Source organism: Staurois parvus, unplaced genomic scaffold (assembly GCF_062004578.1).
Source record: "Staurois parvus isolate SC_StPar_1 unplaced genomic scaffold, SC_StPar_1.0 ptg000562l, whole genome shotgun sequence".
In the NCBI taxonomy this organism is placed as follows: domain Eukaryota; kingdom Metazoa; phylum Chordata; class Amphibia; order Anura; family Ranidae; genus Staurois; species Staurois parvus.
Window position 1 is genome coordinate 12,922,965 of NW_028318358.1, and position 22,226 is coordinate 12,945,190.

At 41.4% G+C, this 22,226-nt stretch overlaps 1 protein-coding gene across 1 annotated transcript in view; it reads left to right on the forward strand.

Annotated features, from left to right (window-relative positions):
* Window positions 1-22,226, forward strand: part of LOC149450858 (keratin, type II cytoskeletal 80-like) — a 68,850-nt gene that overhangs the window by 36,631 nt on the left and 9,993 nt on the right. Inside the window, exons 4-6 of the mRNA XM_089691499.1 lie at window positions 4,028-4,123; window positions 6,143-6,307; window positions 16,451-16,576. Of these exons, the coding sequence (XP_089547625.1) occupies window positions 4,028-4,123; window positions 6,143-6,307; window positions 16,451-16,576 (387 nt within the window). The remainder of the gene's footprint in view (window positions 1-4,027; window positions 4,124-6,142; window positions 6,308-16,450; window positions 16,577-22,226) is intronic.

Genomic DNA, 22,226 nt, shown 5'->3' on the forward strand with positions numbered 1-22,226 from the left:
TTCTTTCTTTTTCTCTTTCTTTCTCTCTCTTTCTCTCTCTGTCTCCTATTTCTCTCCTTCCTTCCTTCCTTCCTTCCTTCTTCTTTCTCTTTCTTTCCCGCCATCCCTCTTTCTATATGTCTCTCTTTCTTTCTCTCTCCCTGTCTCCTGTTTCTCTCCTTCCTTTCTTTCTTACCCTCCTTCTATACGTCTCTCTCTCTCTCTCTCCTTTTTCCTTCCTTCTTTCCCTCTTTCTTTCTTTCTTTCTCTCTGTTTCCTTTTTCTCTCCTTTCTTATTTTCTCTCTGTCCCTCCTTCTTTCCCTCTTTCTTTCTTTCCCTCCTTCCAGATGTCTCTTTGTTTCTCTCTCTCTCTCTCTCTCTCTCTCTCTCTCTCTCTGTCTCCTGTTTCTTTTTCTTTCTTTCTTTCTTTCTTTCTTTCTTTCTTTCTTTCTTTCTTTCTTTCTTTCTTTCTTTCTTTTCTTTCTCTCTCTCTCTCTTTCTTTCTTTCTTTCTTTCCCACCATCCCTCTTTCTATACGTCTCTCTTTCTTTCTCTCTCTCTGTCTCCTGTTTCTCTCCTTCCTTTCTATCTTACCCTCCTTCTATACGCCTCTCTCTCCCCCTCTCTCTCTCCTTTTTCCCTCCTTCCTTCCCTCTCGTTCTTTCTTTCTTTCTTTCTTTCTCTCCTGTTTCTCTCCTTTCTTTCTTTCTCTCTTACCCTCCTTCTTTCCCTCTTTATCTCTCTCTCTCTCGCTCTATCTCGCTTTCTTTCTCGCTTTCTCTCTCGCTCTCTCTCTCTCTTTCTTTCTATCTCTCTCTTTCACTCTGTCTTTCCCTCCTTCCTTCCTTCCTTCTTTCTTTCTTTCCCTCTTTCTTTTTTTCTCACCTACAAAAAAATGTAAAAAAAAAATAAAATCTAAAATCATGAAAAATTAAATAAAAATAAAAACCTACTGACATTAGTGGTGGAATTACTAGGGTCGCAGAGGTCAATCTTGCGCCCAGGCCCTGGCGTTCTGCCACTGGGTTCCAAGGAATGGGTCCCCGGGCTTTGGGCTGCTCAGTCCAAAGCGCCTGGCCCTTTTTTTTGTCCCAGACCGGGCCTGCCCACAACAGTAAAATCAGTCTGTATATGCACCAAAGCATGCTTGTTATACTCACTGTTTTATACCTGTGATTTTTATAAATTTTCCCCTGGTTAAAGTTGACAAAGGTAACATGAGATATTGTCCAAAGCAACCAATCAGATGGAAACATTATGAAAGTAATCCTATACGTTCACTCTAATCAGACCATTTGCTGTGAACAGCCCTCCCTGACCTTAAAGTGTTACTAAACCCACAACAGTAAAAACAGTCTGTATATGCAGTAAAGCATGCTTGTTATACTGATTGTGGAACCCAAGGGGTTAATCCTCTGCATTGTGTAAAAAGGCTGTTTGATCCTGTCTTCCCTGATCCTCCCCTACTTGTTCCCAATCCATCTGCTGATAGTACAGAGCTCTAGGAGTCACTCTGCACATACTAGTTGAGTGTGTATGGGTAGGGTTTTTTTTTTCTTTGGGAGGGTGCATGTGATCAGCACAGGGCAGGGGTTATGCAGCCTCATAGAACAATCAAGCGAGAATGAAAACTCCCCCTACAAGCTTTAACCAGTGCTCTGCTGGACACTGATAGAAGTCACAAGACTGCTATATACTGCTGATGAGAAAAGGTATTTAGCAGTGTATATTTTCTACAATAATTGCATTTCCATGTTCTGTGTACTGTGGGAGACCAGATAAAGTGATTGCAGATTCATGGATTAAGTAATACTTTAACTTTATTTTTAAATGAAAGTTCAATAGGGCATTAAATGCCAATGACTTGAGGCTTAGCTCTGCACAGTTGCCATACTAACCTGGTATTTGCATGTTTTGCCAATAAAAAACACCTTATACTTTTCCTGATTTCTTATTTCAAAAGTTAAAATTACTCTGTGATGTTCTCAGAAAAAGTGGAATAGTGAAAAACAACTCATTTCCACAATGACAGATTGAAGAAAGAGATGAAAATTAATCAGATTTTTCCAACAAGCCAGATTATAAGATCCTGCAGATATCAACCAGTTGTGTTTTGAAGACCTAGCTACCCTGTCAAAAAAACAAGGACAGCCTCTTCACTGCCTGTTGTATCCTTATGCACTACAGTGATAACATGCTGCATATGTTTTTTCACAGTACAATATTGTATTCCTGTGCAGTGTGCATTATCACAGTAGCTTATATGTTCCTGTGAGAGAACATGTAGCAGGGTGATTTACAAGCAGGAGATTGTGGGAGACAAGAGCACACTCGTAAATCTATCGATGAGAGAATCCATAACATTGCCTTCTTTTCTCAAAATCTATGCTACAGGAACAAAATTTTGAGACACCCACTTTGACAATGAAACTTTGTTTGAGCCATCAAGTCTACTTCACAGAATCCCTTTACAGCAGTGTCAGTGAAACATCTCAAACTACTACTGATGGCAACAAAGCTGAACTTTCAGTTGGTGTCCATGAATCTACTAATTTCAAGATCATGCACAACAATACTGACATTTATTAGTTCATGGACTGCGTAACTGGTGGCTCTAAATCACCATTTATTGTGGTATGCACTGCTGAGTTACTCAGTGTGAGCCAGCTGCAACCTCAAGCTAGTCATTTTATCAATAGAGCTACACCTGTAACTGCAAACAGTAATGTCACTTCATGTGGACAGCTCAGCAAAAACCCCAATGACTTGATTCCTTATTACTGCAAAGGAGGTTTAGCCTACACCACTATTTAGCTGTATATTTTCCAAGTTTCAAGATGACATGACTGACAGCTCAAGCAGCCCAGAGTCTTGCTGGCAATTATAGCCCTAAGAAAGTTTTCAACCCCAGTCTTCAAACAAGGGCATTCTCTATGTTACAGGCTGAAAGCATAGCCTCCTGAGGAAAGAATCCTATGGAGCTCCTTAAGATCAACAAAAGAAAAGAGAGACTTTTCAGCTTCCACATTTAAGTGGTTACCCATAGAGAAGTGACTTGATGCTTTCAAGGACTGTTTCAGGCACCAAGACACCATTGTCAAAATCATCCCAAATCTGGTGTGTTTGGGCTTGTGTATAACTTAAACCGTATGTACTTTTACTGCACTATAGTGAAATTGCAAGATTTCAGGCAGATTTGCCCACTTGTATGTATTTTTTCTTTGTATCAGGTTGCCTTTGTTTGATATATGCCAACATCTAGTGGCAGTTTTTGCCCACTACAACTATGTAATTTGTTTTCTTCCTTTGTTATTCCTTCCTGTTTAGTGCTAGTTAGTTTAGTGCTAGCTAGACACTCCCTGTTTTTATCCATGTTCCCTACATGATAGTATTTTGCACATACAGGGCTTATTAAAGCCACTGTCTACTTACACTTCAAAATACTGGAAAAACATCCTCTGTAATGCAATTATTTGAAGTATTATTGCATTGCAATCAATGTCTCTGTCTTATTGAAGAAATAAACTGCCTGTGGATGCTTCCAAATTAGCAGGTGACCATACTATCCAGATAGACTAGGTCTATCTATGGGTATGGTAAGTATTTGAAGCAGAGCAACCACAAACATTTAAAGAAATTTCCCAAGCATGTTATTTAGAGGAATGGTGTTTTCCCCATGTCACTCATGAAGCTGCATTAAAAGGACCCTTTGCCTGCTGTATGGTATTTTTTAAAATATGTTTTTGCTTTGTTAAATGTCCCTCATTGCAATGCTCAACTCACCATGAGCTTTTTTGTCAATAGCTTGCCTATTTGCCTTGAAAAAGGACAGAATTTAGTAAGACAATTCGCTGCCCCCTCATACATTCAATGCAGGTGGAGAACCCCATATCCCTAAAAATCACTAAAAAATGCTATGCAGTAACAATAGATCATTCATTCCAAGTCACCAAAATGACCCATGTGAGGTGGTCTGTAGTATAGTAAATGGTAATATGAATAATTTAACATGGATATTTTTATAATCTCCTCACATTTTTTTTTCAGGATGTAGATACTTGTAGTTTGGATAAGACTGAACTCGAAGTAAAACAAGGCCAGCTGAAGGGAATTATCGAGTTGCTGACCACTGTCTATGAGCATGTAAATAAGAATTTTTCCTAAATTCTGTGTGTCTGTAGTCTTACTTTTCCCTTACCTTGTGTTCTAGCCCAGTGAACAAAAATCTTGATTGTATGCTATGGTTTCTTGCATTTCGCATTTTATGCCTGGCTGTGCTTCCTGTGTTGCTTTCTGTAGACATTCACTGAGCATTCTATTGCATTTCTCCTTGTTGACTATCCCCACTTATCTCATGTCTGCCTACATGTCTATCACTGCCCTTTATAAATAATAACCACAGATGCATTAGCAAAGGTAAATAACACCCTGGTCACATCGGGTGTGACTTGGCATGCGAATGTGCATGCCACGAGACTTATCATATGAAATCGTATGCCAAGTTGCACCCTATTGTCCACAATTACAGCGGTCAAATAGGTGCGATTCTGACTTGGCCAATTTCTAAAGTAGTATGTGTTCTACTTGTGGTGCAATTTGCAGATGTCTTGCAAATCGCACCTGAAATCGGCATGTTCCTCGACTTTGAAATCATGCGACTTCACTGTAAGTCGCACGATTTCAAAGTCGGGCTTGATGTGACCAGGGTGTAAGGATCAACCCAAACTGCACTGATCCACACAAAAAAAAAGTTGAACAATTAGGTCTCATGCATACTGGACATTTTTTCAGCTGCTCCTAAGGGCGTCTGTTGTTTTTTTTCCCTGTCTCTAAACATATCTGCATGTTAGCCTATGTGTCCATGAACGCATTGGTTTTTAGAGGAGTTTAGCAGTGGAGGCCACTGCCAGGGCATCCAGGAGCAGCCACATTTTGACAGAAAAAATGCTTAATGTGTGTAAATGTTTGTTTACGTTAGGTTAATTTGGCACTTGAGTGTCATTCATTTTAATGGCCATAATAAATTATTTCAACAATATGTTGGCCATCTGCACACAGACACCAACTCCCTGCTGTATAAATGTAATGAGATGGGTAAAAGTTGGCCTCAGCTCCTGTTCTCCACCTGTACGATTATGCCCAAAAAGGGGGAAATGCATCTGAGTTCTCTACAAGTGGGGAACAGAAGCTGAAGCCATGTTTTCCCTATTTCATTACATTTATGCAACAGGGAGTCGGTGTATGTGTGCAGATGGCCAACATTTTGTTGAAGTCTAAAGGAGCCACTATTGCTTAACCAACAACCTTGCACCTTCATAACAAATTAAACATGGAAATGGTTGTTGAATTGGAAGGGCAAGGCCACAGCTTTATTTATTAATTATTCTTACAAATTCAGTGAATAACTCCAACATTAAACATAATGTTCCAGCAAATCAAGATATCAGTTACAGCGAAGCTGTAAGCACCAAATACTATAACATAGCCTAGACTCCAGTCCTAACCATCAGTTCAGGACAGGCACTGTCCTAACATAAAATCACTGAGGTTATTATCCAGATCATTTGTAGCTGGCAGCTGGAGCCAATGAGGAGAGAGACGGGGCGGGACCAAGCCACGACTCTGTGTGCGAAGGGGAGTGAGCCTGTTTGGGTTCCCCCATATCAAGCTGCTTGCTGTAAGGGTACTTGGCAAGAAGAAGAGGCCAAGAGCGCCAGCAGGGGACCCGAGAAGAGGAGGACCGGGCTGCTCTGTGCAAAACCACTGCATAGCAGGTAAGTATGACATAATTGGTTTTGTTTTTTTTTTTTCATTGCCTTTAAAATCACTTTAATCTCCTAACTCAAGAGAGAAAAAAAGAAGTGAACTTAAAACTTTTTGTGCATCCCCCGAATCAGACTGATGGTCAACAATAAACAAGGATATTTTCATGTAATGAAAGCAAACACAGGGAACACACTGCCCCTACAAAGGTAGGATGTATACAGTATACTGGAAGGCTAAAATGCTGGTGATTGGATTTCTGCTTTAAAGCTACCACCTAATTATTTATTTTGGGTAATATCTCCACTACAAGAGCATGGCACACACATGGTTGGAATGTAAAACCAATACTGTCCACAAAAAGTAAGATTCCATTAAATGTGTCCCTTTTTGTCCTAGGAGCTGAAAGGAGTGATGGAGGAGTCTGGAGATATATCAGTTCTGTTGAACATGGACAGCAGATGTCCTTTGAAATTTGAAAATTTAGTACAAGAGATAAAGGAACGATATGAAAGCATTGCAGTAAAAAGTCGAGAAGAAGCAAGGGCTCTGTCCCAGAAAAAGGTAGATAAAAAATATACAACAGTCACTCCATCTGTATTGAATTATTATAAAATTCAAATATGTACATGTTACATTAAACTCATAAACAGCAGCATATTAAACATTAATAAATATTCTTAAACAATAATACGGACATAGGCAGAAATTGACCATTTCTTCTACAATCTGTAGCTGCAAATAATCACATACGCTATAAGATATTTTCCTTTTTTATTAGTAACTTCCAGAGGTTATTTCCAGTATTATCACGGAAGTACTAAATACATTACAGTCTATAAGCCAAAAAGATTATTTGTTTACACCCGCCTACCTCCAGGTCTGATCGGGTTTGCTAAAAAAAAAACAGAAGGAGAGCCGTCCTTCTCTGTTTAGATTGATTGGATTGGAGGGATATTGGAGTCCACTTACCCCCAGTCTCCCATAGGGCAGAGCAGTGTCAGATGTGTCATCCGCCCACTCTGCTTTGATCAGCAGGGGATCAGCTTAAATATCAGTGTTGGGTCTGAAGATGAACATTAAAAAACACCTGAATAGATGGAGGTCAGGCTAGATTAATAAGTGCAATTCAGTTTGAGTGGCAGTGAAACGTCAATTGGATGATCATTGGATAAAAGCCTGAATTGATACCATTGGGTATAATGGAAGCATTACACTATAGATTGTCTGGTTTCTACAGGCAAGGTTTGGATGAAAGACCACCAAACTTAAAATATTTTTGAACCCGTCATTTCTTATGCAAGGTGACCTCCACCCATTCCATACAAAAAAGTAGGTTAGTTTGTTTCTAAATAGATAGTGGAGGGTTCCAGGTAAATCCAATTATGTAAAATAGTTTTCCAGCCAAGAGAAAGTGAGAAATATCTCTACAAAGTGAGGTGAAATTCCTTTTATAGGTTTGTCAGAGAAATATGTATTTCTATTGGAAGATTTGTTCACCTTCTGTAATAGGCACCTGGACAAAATAAGTTGGGGAATCTCCCCAGCAGGGACAAAGACAGCAATAAATATAAATATGACAGGGGCTCCAACCCTTTCCGGCACTTTAATTGTTGACTATTTGTGTGCCCTGTAATTAACCTTAGTGTATTTTTAACTGAACTTTTGGGCTTCATAAACTGTTGTGCTAATATCATGTGTAGCACTACCCCCTCAGGATTTGCTGATGAATTGGGTCCCCCTACAGTCCTGCACAGCCAAGCATCACACATCTTCACAAAAGCTTGCATCCAGAAATCAGTCCTTGAGCAATGGTTTTGTTATTTTATGTAGGGTATTTGAACTGGGATAGGGTTAGGGGTGCACAGAATGCCCAAGGGTACTGATGAATTGAGGACAACTTTCTAGAACTATTTGCAAGCCTTCTCTGCAACACAAGTCTCTGTTGGAGAGCTAGCCAGCGTCTCCTTTGTGTACTACCCCAGATGAACTTCTCCTCACCCAGCAATATGGAGGTATCCCTGAGCAGGGGATCCAGTTCCTGTCCCTTTAAATAGATGATCAGGCACAAGTAGGGGGCTAATCTGGTTTCCCACCAGAGTGCTCCTTACTCTATCTGCCCAGGGGGTATAGGTGTACACACTCAGATCCTCTCCTCTACCGCTTGTCGGTTGGCTGCTGCTACCAGGCCTATCAGCTGGGCCTCTCTTCCCCTGCCCTACAGGTGGTCCTCTCCAATAAGTTCCAAGCTTTCCCCCTTTCCTGCTCCAGGCTCACAGGCAGGCCCCATCCCACTAGGCCTCCTGGCACCCTCCTTCCTCACAGCCTTCCATCTTCCTCTCCTTCTTCCACCCGACTTCTCACAATCCTGCCACTGAGCAGGCTCCAACACTTTTTAAGGGTGTCCAGCCCTTTGCCAACCTCCTGTTGGGGATTAGCTAGGATTTCTCAAGAGTTCAACCAGCCACTCCTCAGATTCACCCACTGCCCCTGAGGCCTTCCTCCAAAAGACCTAGAGCAGGGGGAAATTCCAGAGGGGCTGGCCTGCAGAGCCTCTCAGCTCTGGCCACAATTTGACCCCTCTCTGGCTATTAAACATGGGCTGCTGCTCAGCCCCTGTCTAACTATTGGAGTCTAGCTCCCCCTAGCTGTCAATACATATTACATAAAAAAGTTAACAATTGCCACTACCACTATTTATTCTTCAGGGTCTTTGCTTTTAGAAAATATATTAGGGGGAATTCATTAAAGCTGCTGCATCACTTTTCTGGTGTTAATCCCTCTTGATAACGTGTTGAGCCAAATTCATGAAGCATCTGTGACATTTTGGGTTCTAACAATGACTTGTGCACCAAATTCAGGTAGTTCTAAAATACGCCACTTTTACATTGTAGCACGATGCCTGTGCCAGATTCAAAATAACTGACAGTTTGTATCTTAGGAAATTGGAGCTACTTAAGACCAACTCTTTTTTGCAGTAGAGAGAGAAATCCTGGGGCAGACATATTTTAGGAATGTGTCTCAGCATGCACCAAATTCAAATAAAAGTTCTAGGCAGGTACGCGAATTTGGCACATGCTGCACCACTTTTAAAATGCATGTGAGACACCTTCATAAAATCTGTCTGCACCAGTATTTAGGAATTCAAGGGAAAATGTTTGGCAGGGTTTACAGTATTTCATCATCAGGCCTAAAATTACTTTTAAATATGTGCAAAAAATGAGAAAAAAAAGGCTCTGGCAGTTAAAAGGTTAATGGATTTGTGTATTTTCAGTGTTGATTTTCAAGCCACATAAAAAGGCTCTTTCCCTTCTGTAAAGTATTTCTTTCTTTTTCAACTTTTTGTTTGCATAGGTACCTATTAACCATAAAAATGACCAAAATTTCACTACAAGAATTGTCCACCATAGATTTTATTGGGATTCATGTCTAAGTTTGGGTTAGCTGAAAAGCCAAAGAAAGAACAGCGAGCTCTAGGTGTGCAGAGTGGACAATTAGAGAGAGATGGCCCATAAGACTGCATAACCTCGATATGACTATGTATTATCATCCCAAGGGAAGTTTCATTTCCTGAACAAACTGCATTGCAAACTAAAAATGATTAGCTGGTAGGTAATCACATTCAACTGGGCTTTTTAAGTTATGTTAAAGATGTTTCACCACACATCAAAGTGACTTCCTTAATCCTTCCATAACCTGGATAAATGAAAAACCTTCATTAAAATACTACAGGACGTATTGATATAGCAGTATAGTGATAGTAAAGGATGAGTTCACCTTTCTAAAAAAAATAATAAATGCAAATTTTTACAGGTAAAAAAAAATATTTTTTGTTTATTTTTTTACAAACCTGTAAAACATTGCACACACAATCAGCAGATCGAGTGTGCAATGCAGGGTTCCTGCAGACTGACATTGTATCTGTCTGCCCGTACCCTGTACAGGCAGGCAGTCACTCAATGACAAGAAGACTCAATGAACTACCTAGAGCACTCAGTAGTACCCCTGGAAGTTCATTGAGAATGTCTGCAAGCTGTCAGACGCAAAAGCTGTCGGTACATGTAGTTCATTCATTCACAGAACTCTGTGAAAAAATGATGCGGCCATGTGGGTGGAGGGCTGCACAGCCACATTCTTTTCAAATTGTGATAGTGGGTGCAGGAAAAAGATCCTCGGCCCACTGTCACAATTAGAAGAAGAATTGAGGAGAGGCTGCAGGAGCGGGAACATGTTACATGTTGCACCCTAAAAAACGAGTGGAACATGTAACATGCTCCGAAAAGTGAACTTAGTCTTTAACCAGTTATTCACTGCAGGTGAATCAATTCATATGCACCAAAAAGATACACTTGCATTGAATATTTGGTGATTGTCACATTCACTGCTTTATAAACAAACCCCATGTCTTTTTTTTTTTTTTTTTTGTATTAACAATTTTTATTGGTTTTCAAATAAGTAAATTATAAACAGAACAGAGAGAAACATCGATGGCATAACTACATATAATCATGTCCAATAGAATCATACAAAGTCATACAAAATCAGTGCAGAAACAATCAGGGTCTTAGATTCGAGTCGGCAAAGAGGAAATGAAGGAATCCCACGGGAGCCAAATCAACTCAAATACAGCAGACAAACAATTATGTAAAGCAGTCAAATACTCCATCCGTCTTACTTCAGCAATAAGTTTGTACAAAGTCAGCAGTGTGGGGGGAGTAGAAGATAACCAACCCATAGGAATACTTCTCCTGGCCGCGGTCAACACGTGAGCAGCAAGTTTTCTGGCTGGATTAGATAGACCCGGGAATGGCAAGCCCAGCAAAAAATGCAGAGGGTCAAAAGGGAGCGAGGCATGCAGCATTGATTGCAACAAGGAACGGACATCCTCCCAAAAAGGAACAATAGATTTACAAGTCCAAAAAATATGATAGAGAGAACCTGAATCCTTACCACAGCGCCAGCAGACAGGAGAAGCACTCGGGTTGAAAGCATGAAGAACCTCAGGTGTTTTGTACCATAACATCATAATCTTATAAATGTTTTCCTTAAAAACCACACAAACAGAAGATTTAGATGCATTTACCCAAATATTCTTCCACGTCAGTAAATCAATATCACGTTGTACAAACTGGGACCACCTACGCATGTAAAGGTGAGTTTCATTAGATAAAGGGGATGCAGCCATAAGAATTTTATAAGTATTGGAGATAATACCCTTTGGTGGGGGCTTTGCATACATAAACGTTCGAAGGGTGTAGGCTTCCCCAGGATCAATGAGGGTGATAGAGTAGAGAAAAAATGGCGTATTTGGAAATATATATATAGGTGATGAGGAGGTAAAGAAGCTTTTTTCTGGAGATCCGGGAATGAATGTAATTTACGAGTCACCGGATGTACCAAGTGACGCAATTGAAAAAGGTTAGATACCACCCAAAGAGACATCCGAGATATGGCCATATTGGCTGGCAAGTTAGGGTTGTAGAGGATATTTGTCAAAGGGGAGCATTCAGAGGCTAGAGTAAATTGAGTCTTACATTTCTGCCATACCGTCAATGAAAATTGCATGGGACCAAGGAATAGATGGCGGAAGGAAGAGATATCCACTGCCGCGGAGGACCAAAGAAGGGAACATGGATGAACTGGGGACAGTTGTAAAGATTCAATCTCAGTCCATGTGTTGGGAGGGTGTTGCGTGGACCATGACAGAAGAAAACTAAGGTGAGTTGCATAATAATACTTAATTATATCCGGCGCTCCCAGACCTCCCCTAGAATGCGGAGAAAGCAGAACAGAACGTGCAATCCTGTGCCGCATATTGTGCCAGATAAAGTGTAGGAAAGATTTCTGAAGCGAGTGAAGCTTGGACATGGGAACGGGAACGGGGAGAGTTGCAAACAAGTACAAGAGTTTGGGTAACACGGTCATTTTTAGAACGTTAATGCGACCGAGAAAAGAGATGGGCAAGGCATCCCAACGTTTCAGAGAGCGAGAGATTGCTATAAACAAAGGGGGGAAATTGGCCTCGTATATGGATTGGTAAGAGAGAGAAATATTAGTACCTAAATATTTTAAAGAGTGTGTGCACCACCGGTAGGGAAAGGCTTCCTGAAGCGAGGACAAAACGATAGGAGGGATATGTATGGGGAGTGCCTCAGTTTTGGACGTATTGACTTTGTAACCTGAAATAGCCCCAAATTGTTTCAAGGACTTATGCAAAATCGGTAAAGAAGTATGGGGACTCGTAAACGTGAGAAGAATGTCATCTGCAAATAACGATAATTTGTACTCATGGGAATGTGACTGTATCCCGCGAATATCCGGGTTTGACCTAATAGCGATGGCTAGAGGTTCCAGACAAAGAATAAACAGTAAAGGAGAGAGTGGGCAGCCCTGACGTGTTCCGTTAGACATCTGAAAGGGAGGCGAGAGAAAAGAAGCTAATCTGACCTGTGAAAGGGGGAATGAATAGAGGGCCTTCAAAGCTGCTACAAATGGACCCTTGAAACCAAATCTCTCCAAGACCATGAACATATAAGGCCAGCTTAAACGGTCGAAAGCTTTTTGAGCGTCCAAGCTTAATAACACTGTAGGGGTAGAGGACCTGTTAACCAGATCAACCAGATCAATAGTTCTCCTAGTGTTATCTGCGGCATGTCTGGCAGGTACAAAGCCCACTTGATCCCTATGTATGATCTTGGAGATGATTCCGGACAATCGGTTAGCTAAAATTTTGGTAAAAATCTTATAATCGGAATTGAGTAGGGCAATGGGGCGGTAGCTGTCCACGATAGAATGGTCCTTATTGGGTTTAGGGATGACCGAGATATATGCACGGGAAAATTCAGACTGAGGTATAATTTCCTTAAAAAGATCGTGATATAGAGAGAGGAGATGCGGTGCCAGAATACCAATAAATGTTTTATAGTAGGAGTAGGGCAGTCCGTCCGGTCCCGGAGCTTTACGAGAAGGGAGAAGTTTGATTGTGTCCAGTAATTCCTCTAGGGTAATGTCAGCATTAAGGGTGGCAGTGTCAAGGTGAAGGTGAAATACTCGGGAGTGACAATGTATCAAAAAAATTGTCAAATAATGACTGTGTGAGGGGTGGGTGCAGGTCCGGAGTTAAACAGTTATACAATTTCCCGTAAAATGAGCCAAAAAGAGTTGCCATAGCCCGAGGATCGTAAGTGGGGCTTCCATCTGGCTGTATTAATAAGTCAGGCATCGTGGAAGGGGACTGAGCTTTGAGACGATTGACCAACATACGATGGGGCTTATTGGAAAATTCATAGAATTTCTGCTTGACCCAAAGGAGGGATTGAGCAGTCCTACTGGAGTCAAGAGCTTTAACCTGATCCCGTAGAGAAATTACCCTCTGGAGCCCAGGAATAGATGGCTTAGCCAATAACCGACCTTCCGCCCAAGATAGCTGTTGTATGAGGGAAGCCCTAGCACTCGCCGAGGACTTTTTTAAACGAGAACCCATAGAAATACAGAGCCCTCGAAAAACTGCCTTGTGAGCCTCCCATAGAGTTGAGGAGGAGTTTACGGAACCAACATTATGGGTGAAATAAGTATCAAGTCCCTGTGATAATTCATCTCTAAGATGGTCTGTGGAAAGAAAGGTCTCATTAAGGCGCCAATGACAAGGTTTGGATATAAGAGTGGGGAAAAAAAGGTTTAAAGTCAAAGAGGCATGGTCGGACCAAGTAATGGGATTAATATCAGAAGATACCAGAAGTGGAAGCAATGGAGCAGAAACGAAAAAATGGTCTAGGCGAGAATAACTACGTTGAGGGGTAGAGTAAAATGTGAACTGTTTATGGAGAGGATGTTTAATCCGCCATGCGTCAAAGAGATGATGCTCCCTAATTAATCTACGAAAGGATTTTGAAGAGGAGCATTGCCGCTTCGAGGGAGAGGACTCAAAAAGAACCTTCCTGTCTTTATGGGGGGAAAGAATCAGATTAAAATCTCCCCCAACTATCACCTGCGAAGTGGAAAAGGAATCCAGTTCGGCGAGTGTTTGGGATAGAAATTGCAATTGGCCTGTGTTGGGGGCGTATAAATTCAGCAGAACTATGGGAGTCTCACCAAACATACACTCCAGAAGAATGAAACGACCCTGTCGGTCAACTTTGGAGGAAACAACCCGAAGGGAGCAATGTGACCCAATCAAAATTGCCGCTCCGGCCTTCCCAGAAGGATCAAAAGCCGAGTAAGCACGGGGAAAAAATCTCGAGGCAAAACGAAAGGAGCCTGTAGATTTGAAATGGGTCTCTTGGACAAAAATGATATCTGCTCCTGAGGATCGAAATTCCTTCAAAGCCATCCACCTTTTTTGAATAGAATTGAGGCCCTTAACATTGTATGACAGAAACCTCAAAGCCATTATAGAATAACAGTGGCTGGGCTACATGTATTAGCATGACAAATGGAAAAATTACCATCGATGTAGTAGAAAGAAAAAAAACAGAAAACAGAAAACATAACACAACAGAAAAAAATACACAATGAAGAGCAGGTATCCGCAAGGATATAAACTTGGGAACGTCAACTAAGCCCAAGTCGTCTAGGCCATTGGCTAGGCAGTATCGAGGGCAGCATGACATCCGACACTTCCGGGAGGACGTCAAACCCGGCCAGAGAAAACAAGAACAAAATAAAATGCACCCAGCAAGGCTATGGCCGAACAAAACACCCGATTCGGCACAAAAGGTCACCCCTGAAAATCATCAGGCAGGAGGGTCGCTTGATCGGGGAGGGCGTGGACGTTGCGGTGTGCGTCTCCTCCGACCTCCGCGGACTGGTGTCCATATCTTGGAAGGGGTGGCAGAAGGGCGGGATGGAGTAGGCGGCGGCGAGGACATATCATCAGGTAGAGGTGGAAGTCCCAACTGCTTAAGGAAAGAATCCGCCTCTTGAAGATCACGGAGGACAACATGGGTGTTGTCCCTAACAACCACCAGCTTAAAGGGGAACCCCCAACGATACAGGACACGATGATGTTGAAGATGTGTGGTGATCGGCTTAAAAGCCCGTCGCTTAGCAAGAGTAATCGGAGAAAGATCACAGAAGAGTTGGAGTTTATCACCTTTAAACTCCAAAGAATATTTGTGGCGGGCTGCTGATAGTAAGGCTTCTTTACTTTGAAAGTAGTGGAAGCGGATTATAACGTCACGTGGACTGGTTCCCTCAATCGGTTTAGGGCCCAGAGAGCGATGGGCCCTATCCATCCGCCAATCCGCCTCTGGGACCATGGGGGCAGTAGCGATGAAGAAGGACAGTAGATGGCGGTGCAATTGAGCATCAGCAACAGATTCGGACAAACCACGTATACGGATATTTTGGCGCCGTTCCCTGTTTTCCAGGTCCTCTTGCTGGAGCTGCATTTGGGACATGGAATGTTTCAGATAGGCATTATCTTCCTCCAAAACGTGAACGTATTGCACCAAATCATCAAACTTACTTTCCAGCTTATCCGTGCGGTCCCCAATCTGGGCTATTTCCCCTCTGAGCTCATTAGCCAATTTTCCCACTTCAGCGGCTATAGAGGCGGTAATGTTTCGTAAAAAAATTTGCAGCTTGTCGTCTAACGCAGAGATTGTGAGCAGAGGAGATGACTTTGTCTGCTGAAGATTCAGACCAGGGGCTGGGAGACCCCCTGGAGTAGGGTTGTCCATAGCCTCTCCTGCTGTCAATTGGGGGTCATGATCCCCCATGTGTGGAAGGAACGGAGCAGAGGTTTGCAGCTGTGCTGGGATTATACAGGGTGCAGTACCCTCCGCGGCCGCTAGAGGTCCGGGATCGATCCTCGGACCTCTATTCTCACTAGAGGCCGGGGATTGCGGCCTATATAGGAAGCGCCGCAGAGGCGAGGGCCGCGGGTCCTGAGGCTGCGGGGAGGGGGGCTTCCAGCGCCCTATCTTCCCCATAGAAGCCTCTCCCTGGTGCTGGGCCGGGTGCTTGGTTAAACGTGACTCACCCGAGGCAGAAGATCAGCTGTAGTGCGGTGCGGGTGAGTCACTCCTGGCCGGGGATGAGCGGAGCTCAGCAGAACACGTCTGCCATCATCCCTGGCCGCGCATGCGCCCCCCATGTCTTTTTTTTAAAGTAGAACTAAAGGCATTTAGAATAGAGTAAAGGATAGTTATAAGCCCTATACGGTTTATCTTTGCTGTCTTTTTCCCATAGGGGGATTTACCATCAGTTACTGTCCCATAGCTAAAACAGGAAGTAAGAGAAAATCCCTCTAAAGTAAGGAAATCTGTGGTTGTCACCAGGCTCACCAGAAGTAGTGTCCCCATTGGAAGACAATGTCACCATTTCTGTAATGGGTACAACCCAAAATTTGGGATTTATTTTATTTTCACGGTGATAATGGTAAAAATGACAAATAGAAGGTGAATCTTCCTAACCGTGACACAGACAGCAAAAAAACCCTAACAGGTGTTCTAATCCCTCTCCACTCTATCCAAAACTATAAATAAGTTACTCCTTTAGTTATACTTTCATGGAAATAATGTGCCCGCAGTCTTCTATGTAATTTGACCACAAACCCCTATTGCCCTTTCCTAGGCTCCTTTGATGAACTGAGGCATGGTTCTCATGTATAATATTGTTTTCAGTGCTGTAGTGCATTTATTCCACACTGATCCTATTCTACTTCAAAACAATGAAAAAAATCACCAATGTGCTCCTTTCATTTAGTTACAGCAAGGAGTCCTCCAAGCTGGACGTTATGAAACTGAGTTGGAAAATAGCCGCAGCCAGATTACCCAACTCAACAGTCAGATCCAGCGGCTGAGGTCAGAGGTATTAAGCATTCAGACCCAGGTAAGTGTTTGAAGTAACTGGCAGAGTTTACTGTAAGTAATCTGAATTATGATAAAGCTATGTTAAAACATATACTGTAAGCTGAGGTCTAGAAAGCCAAGACTGCAGCAAGTTTATTAGCTGAACTAGTGGTAATTAAACAATCCAACAATTGAATGTGTAACTGTAGCAAAAATGTTTTTTGCTTTTTTTTTAATTTGGAAAAAGCCAGCAATGTTTAAGCCCTCCTTTTGTGTTTTTCCTGTGTCAAATGGCAAAGATCCCTTTACATACTTTTCCAGAGCCACAAAAGGAAGGTAAAGAAAATCACAGACAGCTGTTACCAGAATATGTGTCCTCATTGACAGATTTCTCTTCTATTTTTGTTCCAGGGACAACTGTAACATCTTGGATTTAAAAGAGTGGGTTAATCTCCTCAGTGGGGGCACAGAAAGCAATTAAAGTTCTGACGTTTTCTCACTCCATCTAAAACTAAAAAAAAAAATATTTTTTTTACATTAGCCAAACTGAGATGTTTGAACTGAAATTCTTGGGCTTGCTCACCCACTGTGGCCATTATGAAGGCTTTCCACTGTTCCTGTTTTTTTTCGGGTTTTCTGTCTTATAAATCAAAGAGATTTTATTGAAATAATAAGAAAAACAAAGAACAAAAATTTACAGAGCAAACACAACAGAGCATGGGCGAGGCAAGCATGAACACATCTAATCCATAGGATCATACTATGGGACAGCAGGGAGCAGCAAATAATATCCTGAAATAAATACACAAATACAAACCAGGTTTGGATAAAATTTGTCAGCGGACATTTATTATTGGTTTTAAAGGCATTTTTAATAAAAATACAACTCCATATAATTTATTTCAAACAAATAAAGCTCATAACAGCTTAGCCACTACAACTCAAGCCATGGATTTTTCGTACTACTTTAAATTCCACACTTAGCTCACTTAAAAATACTTCAACTGATATTGCAACTTAGTCACTATGACTCAAGTTGCTAAAAAACCTGTCCCACTTTGTTTTCAAAGGTGACACCATCACACAATAAATGGCTGCGACAGGCTGGGATGGAGGAAGCACCACAGCCTTCTGAGGCAACTGAGTGGTCTGGGACAGAACCCTACTTTTATAGCCCCCCAAATTGTTCTAGAAGTTTCCTAAGGGGGAAGGTCACATGACCTTAACAGATGTCAGGTGACCCTCATGTACTGTAAATCTTCTCACCATGCTATCAGGGAGACTTGAAACTGTGCTGCTGCAGTCGCATGAGGGAAAGGTGGGCTAACCGTTTTCCCCTCCTTTTCCCACAGTTCGAGTAGACTTCTACCCGGGGCATCTAAGCATGGACACCAGAGTTTTTAAAATTTGGGGGGTAACCCCTGTGCTGATAAATATATATCTCCAGTCTGAGAGTGTCCCCAATGCATTGCAGCCATTCCTTATGAGTAGGGGGGTCTGCTGACTTTCAGTGTCATAGGATAACCCAACATATCTGGAATAATGCCCTGGCCATTGCTTCCCTAGCAAGCATGGGCAACTGTAGAGTGTCAAGGGTTCCCATTGCATGATTAGGATCAAGTTTGATCTGGGCCTGGAATACTGCATTTAGAGTTTGCACAATCCCCTCCCAAAATATATGTAATTTGGGGCACCTCCACAATAAGTGAATTAAGTCACCCTGGTCCCGGCTGCATTTACTAAATGTAGGGTCCTCAATTATGCCCATCCTAAAATGTTTTTAAGGGGTATAATGGACCTGTAGGATCAAATATAACTGCATAAGCATTGGTTTACAATAAGAGAGCTTAGTGGTAGTGCTTGGAGATCTTCCTCCCATTGATCTTCTTCAAAGGGGCCAAGATCTATTTCCCACTTTCTCATCATTCCCATGGGATTTTTCAACCATTTTATATTACTGAATATACAACAAGAGTTTGGAAATAAAGCAGGGAAGTCTCACTGATGGAGTAGCCAAGACATATATGAAACCAGGGGCTAATTCAGCAATCATTCTCCACCAATAGAATCTAGTCATGCCATGTCCATCTGGCTGTGTTGCTTACCACAGGTCCGACATAATGACAAGCTGAAATCCAATGTTTCCAATAGGCCCAGTTCACCAGTGCACTGCGTTAATTTACACTGAGTGAAAATGAAACATGTTGCATTTAAAGTGCAATGAGCTGCAATGCAGTAAAACACGTCACAACACAATTGCCTTAAAAAAAGTAAACTAAAGTGCATTTAACTTATGTCGAGGCACGGTAATCGCAACATGATGTGAATCTAAAGCATAATTTTATGTAGACCATTCAATTAATCATTTGAATTTTTAATATTAGAGTATATAACATTTTAAATTCTATCCAATGAGAAATCAATTGCTATAATTTTATGCGAAGCAACTTATACTTCATGTATGCGCTTTGCACCTTGGCAGCCCCAATCCACAGGCTTAGAATCTGTCATTATAATGAGCTACAGTAAAGGAAGATTGTTTAAATACTAATCCATGATTTAGTAGAGTGCTTTAGTTCTGCCCATGAGTGTACAGTAATAATCACTTTCTGTGCATTTCAATCTGCATTACTTTAACAACCATCATAAAGGCAGTGGAAAGACCACAACATAATTATACTGTCACTCACCACCATAAAAAACTTAAATTAGATTAGGAACTGTTACATATAATTTCTTTTTGACAAGTCTCTGTTGAAATAACCTTGTCCAAAAGATTAAAAAATAGCAATCTCTTAACAAAAATTCCAAGCACAGACTGTCTAACACATTTACTTCACATCTGGGTGAAACTGACAGCTGCAAGTTAGATAAAAGCATCTACATTCTTACAATTAAATGTAGTTTACCTAAACTGACAGACATTACGATTATTTATTAATTCATCATCAATAAATTGGAACTGACCTGTCTTAAAATAGAACTGTGGAACTATAGGAAAAATAAAATAATAATTATATAGTTGTCTATCACCAGCACTGACACAGGCATCCCATAGCTTCATACTGGTTGATTTTGCCAGTAGATTTTTTTTCCACCTCCATTAACCACTGCAGTCCCCAGTGCCATGTTAAAATGGCACTGGGAGAGCAGCTATTCGACCCAGTGCCATTTTATACTGGCATCGGTAATCAGTGGCTCCTGCTGGTCCTGGAAGGGATTCAGGTTGGAACTGCAGGCTATCTCTGACAGCCAAGATCAGTACTATGCCTAGAATCTGAAATGATTGACTGCTGGGCTTCCAGTGCTTCTAAAAATCACTCTACAGAAGTGTGCTGTAGAAGTGAGAGTAAAAACGCTGTTGCTGTAGCTGCCTAAAAAATAGATGATCTTTCTCCTGGGATTGCAAAATCTTACAGTTTGTTTTCTTTAAAAAACAGAACAATACACTGTACAAAACACTGCCCGTATGCCATACAGAAGTACCCTTTCTATCTGTGTGGAAACAGTAGTCTCTCTGCAAAGGTCCATCCCACCCTTTGCAGCTTTAGGCTAGAACGCTACAATCATCATTGTGCTGTACTTAAAGCTCTGATTTTGGACCTTTGCAGGGCGGCCATTGCTTTTAAACAGAGAATAAGGTTGTGGCTGTTTTTTTCTTTTTTTTTTTTTTGCCCACCACATGAAATCATCGTAACGCCTCTTTTTTTATTTAAAATAAAAAAATGTTATACTGCCATGGTACTGCACAGAGCAATACCTTACCTTCTCTTCTGGAGTCCCCCAGCAGCGCTCTCTGTTCCTTCTTCTTCTGGGTGCCCCCACAGCAAGCCATGTGCTTTGGACACACACAGCCCAGCTTGGCCAATATCCCCCCCGGCTCCCTCATTTGCCCATGGTGCAAATGTATAAATTGCTCTGACCCATAATGGGTGTACAGATATGAGAACTTAAATGGTTGAAGAAAATGAATTGCAATCACTCACACACCTTTTTGTTTTGATGCACCTGTGTGCTGACATTTTGATTGCTCCTTAAAAATTTCACACTGTAACTTTATATGTGCATTTTCTCTATTTTCTGATGTTCAGCAAGATTTCCTTGATTGGGATAATCCACTTTTGTTGGAATACGTATATGTTTTAATAGCCAAGAATAAAATAAATTCTAAGATCTACTTTTTCATACAAATTTTGCAAGCTATTAATAGAGGCTCTGCACAGGAAAGTGTCTCTACATTATTATGGTGGTGCTGATTGCACTGACCTTAATGAGAGATTTATTTGTGACAAAACCAAGGCCATGCTGTCCTGTTTTGAATGGAAAATATGAGTTTTTATCTTTTTAAAAAATTGGAAGATATAGTTTGTGGAAAAAACTAAGGGGGAATTGCATCTAAGTTATTATATTGTAATTGTGATACTGTGAAGATTATAAACCACGAGGCAGAGAGAAACAGAACCATGTTTGAGGACAGCATTAGTTATACAATGAATATTGATGTTCACATGTATGTCATTGCTAATGTTTTTATTGATGCATAATAAAACTTTAGAGATTGTCCTTCAAATAGTTGCTATGTATCACCATAAGAAACAAAGAAATAATAACCCTAATAGAGGATTTATTTTAAAAAAAGTTTTAGCCGGAGCCTCACTTACATGTTAGAAGATTGTCATCTTGTCAAGGCAGAGAGAAGATCATAAACAGTGGTTTTGTCTACCAGAGTGGAACATGTTGGAGCGTTTCCAATAAGATGTCACTGTTAAACACAGATCCAAATCTAGTAGAGGATTTTTTTGGTACAATCACTTTAGGTTATGTTTATACTTTAACTGCTTACAAACATCTATGCCGTGCAAGAGTTATTTGGGTGGCTTAAGCTAAATTCACACTTATGCAATGGCTACCAAAATAAGTGATTTTTTTTTTTAAAGAATAATAATAAGTATTGGCATCTATTGCTAAAACAGGATCTATCCAATCCTCTATGGCTATATTCACATAGGATTTTGTGTGTGGAAAGTTGCTGTGTTCAGAGGCAGCTGAACACCAGCTCTGGATAAAGAAACTGTCTCTACTATCTACAGCCAGCTTGTGTGCGGCCAAAACTCCACAGAAATGCCAACCCTGGACACATAGGGGTTTATTTACTAAAGCTGGAGAGTCCAAAATCAGACTCCCTTCTGCATAGAAACCAATCAGCTTCCAGGTTTCATTGCCAAAGCTTCATTGAACAAGCTGAGGTTAGAAGCTGATTGGTTTCTATGCAGAAGGGAGTCTGATTTTGGACTCTCCAGCTTTAGTAAATAAACCCCATACTGACTGTACCCAGGCAGGGCCGGGACAAGGGGTAGGCAGGAGGGGCGGCTGCCCAGGTCACAGAGAAGCAAGGGGGGCAAAGAATATATGTATGGTCGTACGCCTATTCTACGACATGTATTATCAGTGGGGAGGGGGGCGCAATTCTGGTTCCCTGCCCTGGATGGTGGATAATCCTGTCCCGGTACTGCATACAGGGTCAGTACTGCACAGAGTGCATATCTGACAGCCACCACTAACACCTGCAGCTGTTCGCAGAGTGCACAACAGTGTTTACAACCACCGGCACCCATATGAATGTAGCCTAATACAACCTCCAAGTCATGGTTTCAAGTTTTGCTTTATAATTCAGACAATCAAAGCGACTA